The 4984-nt window shown below is 40.3% G+C and overlaps 1 protein-coding gene across 1 annotated transcript; it reads right to left on the bottom strand.

Annotated features, from left to right (window-relative positions):
• Window positions 687–4753, bottom strand: LOC8059587 (11-beta-hydroxysteroid dehydrogenase 1B). Its single transcript, XM_002452106.2, has 6 exons — window positions 4535–4753; window positions 2054–2246; window positions 1867–1952; window positions 1634–1765; window positions 1332–1496; window positions 687–1222 (listed from the first exon to the last, which is right to left on the bottom strand). The coding sequence occupies exons 1-6, from the start codon at window positions 4718–4720 to the stop codon at window positions 899–901; spliced, it is 1086 nt and encodes a 361-aa protein (XP_002452151.1). The 5' UTR covers window positions 4721–4753; the 3' UTR covers window positions 687–898.

Below are 4984 nucleotides of genomic sequence, written 5' to 3'. Positions count from 1 at the left end.
TGCATCAACATGTAACTTAGTTCACTAGTGTAGCTTGTAGTGACATAACTATTATGTGCTAATGATCTTAGTAATTAAAGTTGTTGGATAGGTGACTTGCAACTCTCGTAGAGCTAGAGCAAATATGTATTATGCCTTTTTGTTATACTAATCATTTGCTCTAGTCCTTTATAGAATTTTTAAATAGGTTATTCATCACCCTCTAGCAATATTAGGACATTTCACTAAGGCCTTGTTTAATTCACTCCAAAAACCAAAAACTTTTCAAGATTATTTGTCACATCGAATCTTGCGGCACATGCATGGAGCATTAAATATAGATAAAAATAAAAACTAATTGCACAGTTTGCCTATAAATTGCGAGACGAATCTTTTAAGCCTAGTTACTCCATGATTAGACAATGTTTGTCAAATAAAAATGAAAGTGCTACAGAAAAACTTTTTGGATCTAAACAAGGCGGCGACTAGAGGTGGCCCGCCGCACGGCTCACCTTCTTTCTCATGCGTTTCACTTGCTGATTTCTTGCACCATTTGACCGTCTTGTTGTCAGCAAGCGAAACGCTTCGAGACACATTAGACGCATTCTCGAGAATGCCTATGAGAATGCCTATGAACCACTTATATAATATGTCATGAATGCCTATGACCGTCAAATGCCTATGAACCGCCTTCTAATATGTCATCCTTTCACTTGCTGAATTTCTAATATAACTTGTTGAGAATGCCTATGAACCACTTCGAGACATTTCTGAATGCCAACAATTACATAAATAACTACAACAACAACCAAATTAGTTAAGGATCTCTTTGGCCACAAGACATCACTCACTCTTATACTGAAGTTGGCACACGGCCCTTTGCAGCCCTCACACAGAAAACACTTGTGATCAGAACTTGCTACACATTAGACGCTGCATCGATATCTCGTTTGTGATGAGTCCCCTCCGTCTTGATACCTGGATGATGCCGAAGCGACGGTGGGTAGAAGCGCTTGGCTCCGGTGGCGTCCAGCATTCTCTGGCTCAGCGGCGGCTTCCCCTGTCTGGCGTTGTACAGCGCGTAGGACTGCCAGGTGAGCACCTCGGGGGCGAGGCAGGCGATGAGCGGTATCGGCCGGTAGAGCGACGGCCATGTCACGTACCAGTCCCCTCTCTGGATGCCGTCCAAGGCTACCTTGCACAGCTTCTCGACACGGGCCACTGGGAACACCCCGATCTGCACCTGCAAACGACACACACATATATATGTGTCCCTCACGTTGGAAGCTTTGCTACTTGACATAACTGAAATACTGAATATAGCTAAGCTAGCTTAATTCGTTGCAGCTTACATCTCTGGCCTCCAGGTCAATGGCGACGTTGCCGTCTTTCTGGATGGCCTTGCCTTTGGTCATCTCAGACTCCACGAATCCGGCCGTCAGTATAGTCACCCCAACCTCCGAGCCAAGCTCGGATCTCAGTGTCTCGTAGAACCTGAGCTGTGCTGCCTTGCTAGCCTGTTGTGTGTTGTAAACATATTCAGAAGCCATTAGGATTCAGGTGAAACAAACAACTGTTGCACTCACAAAGAGTTTCTCTGCTTTCTGAATTAGCTAGGTGTGTCTAGCTAGGTATGTGCTGTTTCGTTGCTTACATTGTACAAGGTCATCCTAGATGTAGGCGCCGTCGCGGCTGTGGAGGAAGACACGATGAGTTTTCCTTTGCTCGCCTTCAGGTGTGGCAGGGCATAGTAGGTTGGGTAGACAGAGCCCCAGAAGTTGACATCCTGGATAAGTTTATGGACGCATGCATGCATGTCAAAAACGTCAGCCACTTGAGAATCTCATAGTACATATATTGTTAATTTCTTAATGTTGGTTTGTTTACCATCATTTTGTTGAACCCAGTTATATTGGTGACTTCGTCGAAGAAGCAGCTGGACCAGACCCCGGCATTGGCAACTAGATGGTTCACTGAACCACACACACACGTAGAGTGACGCAGACATGAAAATCAGACAGTCTCAGATGGCCATGAGCAGGAGCAAGATGGAGATACAGAGACGGTCTCGTACGTTTGCCGAAGTGAGCGACGGTGGCCTCGACGGCGCGCCTCGATTGCTCCGCGTCCGAGACGTCGGCCGGAATGACCAGAACGTCCGGCGCACCACGTTCCAGGGCGGCCGCTGCGACGCCCTCCAGCGCTTGTTTCCTCCGGGCCACCAGCGAAAGGCACGCGCCTTTCTTCGCGTACTGGTACGCAAGCTCCTGCACAATTATATTCATCCCGTACTGACTACTGAGTTACACAATGCCCAAAGTTTGTCCCTGTACGGTTCCTGGAATGTTTTTTTTATCACTTGAATGATTTATATTGTGCTTATCACGTAGATGTCGACCTTCCTCTGTTCCAAAAACAATGTTGGTCCTAATTTTGTTCTAAGTCAGACTATCTCCTGATTGATTAAATTAATATAAAACTATAAATATTTATAATATCAAATAAGTATCATCAGATTTATCATCAAATTTATTTTCACATTGCGTTGATTTAGTATAATAAATTTTGATATCAATCTCTATAAATTTAGTCAAACTCAATACGTTTGACTTGAGACAAAACTAATAGAATGAATTTCTTTCTAGGACATTGATAGATGACGCTTTGTCATATAAGGGTCCGAAAATGACATTATGAGAGTTTGAAACTCGTATGACACCTAAGATGAATTCGGAGGTCTAAAAATATATTTTGAAGGTTCCAAGGTCTACATCACACTAGAGCAAGGTCAACCAAACATATGTCATGTCATTTTCAGAATAAACAAGGAGAGTAGGTTTTAAATTCTCAAAAAAGACGAGAGTAGGTTTAAAATTCTAGAAAAACGAGAGTAGGTTTTATAATTCCTTAATTATTGATCAACCACTCGAATCGTGTTAATTCAAAATCTCTCCTGATCAAATCATGTGCGCACTTTCCTGCTTGGTGCATGCGTTGATTGGACGTTACGTTCATGGGTGTTTGTCGTGATATGTGGTTTGCGGACGTGTTTTCGTTAAATGACGACAAACAGAAACCGTTACTCAAGGCGATCACAATATTTAAACAAATTATAGAGTAACTCTAATACCCACTATTGGGGTCCAGGCTGTAACCTAGGCCCACTAAACCAACTATACACGTACTTGACATTCGTTAGGGACGAAAACGATCGAAAACTATTGATAAGAGGCCAAATTATTTTTTAATTTTATATTTTTTTCTCAAAAACAAAATTGATATAATATTTTCAGAAACGAATACAGCATCGATATTTCAGTAATTGAGAAAACGTTAATAGTTGATCGAAAAATACATCGATAATGATCAGAATCTATAAAAACGATATTCTCAAAAATAATAAATACACCAAACCGTATAATATTAGAAGAGTCATAGAACTCGAGCTATCTAACATGACAATAATAAATAAAGCTACAATTGATAAGGTCATAAGTTAAATCCACAGTTCACACCATCTTAAATCTCAAACAAGCTACACTCTAGAGTCCGTTAGTGTTTTTGATCACTAGCTAGAGTCATGGGGGCAATACGTGATTGGCCGATTGTCTTCTTGTTCCTATACGGATGAAATACGTGTTGCATATAGTTTTTGTACATGCTTATGAATACAGATGAGATGCTTAGATGTGGGCCGACTGGACCTAAAGTATATACATTGTATAGTCTATATGATGCAAGGTCTTTAAATCGGTAACTAATGACGGTAAATTACCAACTAAATATGGTAATATTTTAAAACGATCGGAATAGGGCAAAATCATTTTCATTTTTGTTTTGGTGGAAGGTCTTTAAATCAGTAACTAATGACAGTAAATTACTAGTTAAATATGGTAATATTTTAAAACGATCGGAACAGAGCAAAATCATTTTTATTTTCGTTTTTGGTTATTTTTATAATTTTTGTTTTTATTTTTTGGTTACTACTTTCATTTTCATTTAGGCCTAAAAATAAAAAAAACTCTAAAATGATCTCCAAAAATTGGAAACTATCACTTTCGTACGTTTTCATCCCTATTTGTAAATGCTGGAGCCAGCCTGTGTACTTTCATTATTTCTGCTATCTTTTTGTTCAAGTGGAAGGCAACGTTTATTAACAATAACAAGAAGTTTATATGGTGCACTATAGTATTAGTGACTTTGTCAATTTCAATATCTGTTGGCTAGCCATCCTATATTGTAATGGGTGTGTCTGTGGATGACTTTCATATATAATGATAACAAGAAGTCGAAATATTCCATTCCGCAGGATCCTTTTTGTTCGTGCGAAAAGCACAAACAAGAAAATATCAATTTCAGAATGAGCATACGCGCATGATGAACGGGATCGATTGACTGCCTGCACAATTATATTCATACATAGTTTGGACAATGGGTTCTACAACTGATGTTGATGTTAATTCATATTTGTTATGAAAGAAAAACACTGCTGAAATAGTTGCTGATTCTAACTTATAAACTCAAATGAATAGGGTGAACGAGTGGTAGCACTGACCTCGCCGATGCCGGAGGAGGCGCCTGTGATGAGCACGACCTTGCCTCTCAGGTCCTCCTTCCTCAGCGGTTTCACGAACGCCCACATGAACAGCTTCACCGGTATAGAGAGTGGGATGTATATCAAGATGATAATTGCGGCAGAGATATGCATCACCACGCTATGAAAAAGAAGATAAAGGTCCATGAGGAACAGGGCGGGCGAGATGATGGTGATGATGCCGTGCGTTTGCCTGCTCTCCTTGCAAAAGCGTGTGATTTATACACTGTAGTACTTAAAACTGGAGCATGATTACCTCGGCGTGCCGAGTCCGGACAGCTTAGGCGTTGTTGGCTTTGACTAGTATAGCATTTTCATTTTCATTTGTATTTGATAATTATTATTCAATTATGAATTAATTGTAGATTGAACTGCCCTACAAATGAAAATAATAGGTAGTGGCTGAAATAC

The sequence above is a fragment of the Sorghum bicolor genome, chromosome 4 (assembly GCF_000003195.3).
Source record: "Sorghum bicolor cultivar BTx623 chromosome 4, Sorghum_bicolor_NCBIv3, whole genome shotgun sequence".
NCBI classification, from domain to species: domain Eukaryota; kingdom Viridiplantae; phylum Streptophyta; class Magnoliopsida; order Poales; family Poaceae; genus Sorghum; species Sorghum bicolor.
Note: the sequence above shows the minus strand (reverse complement) of the source record. Positions and strands in the feature narration are given on the sequence as shown.

Bases quoted from the DNA above. Each gene is read 5' to 3' on its own strand.
- LOC8059587 (XM_002452106.2), bottom strand. From the start codon at position 4,720: ATGGACCTTTATCTTCTTTTTCATAGCGTGGTGATGCATATCTCTGCC. The intron at 1,953-2,053 runs GTACGAGACCGT...TGTGTGGTTCAG, and splicing joins CGTCGCTCACTTCGGCAAAC to TGAACCATCTAGTTGCCAAT. The intron at 1,766-1,866 runs GTAAACAAACCA...AAACTTATCCAG, and splicing joins CTGGGTTCAACAAAATGATG to GATGTCAACTTCTGGGGCTC.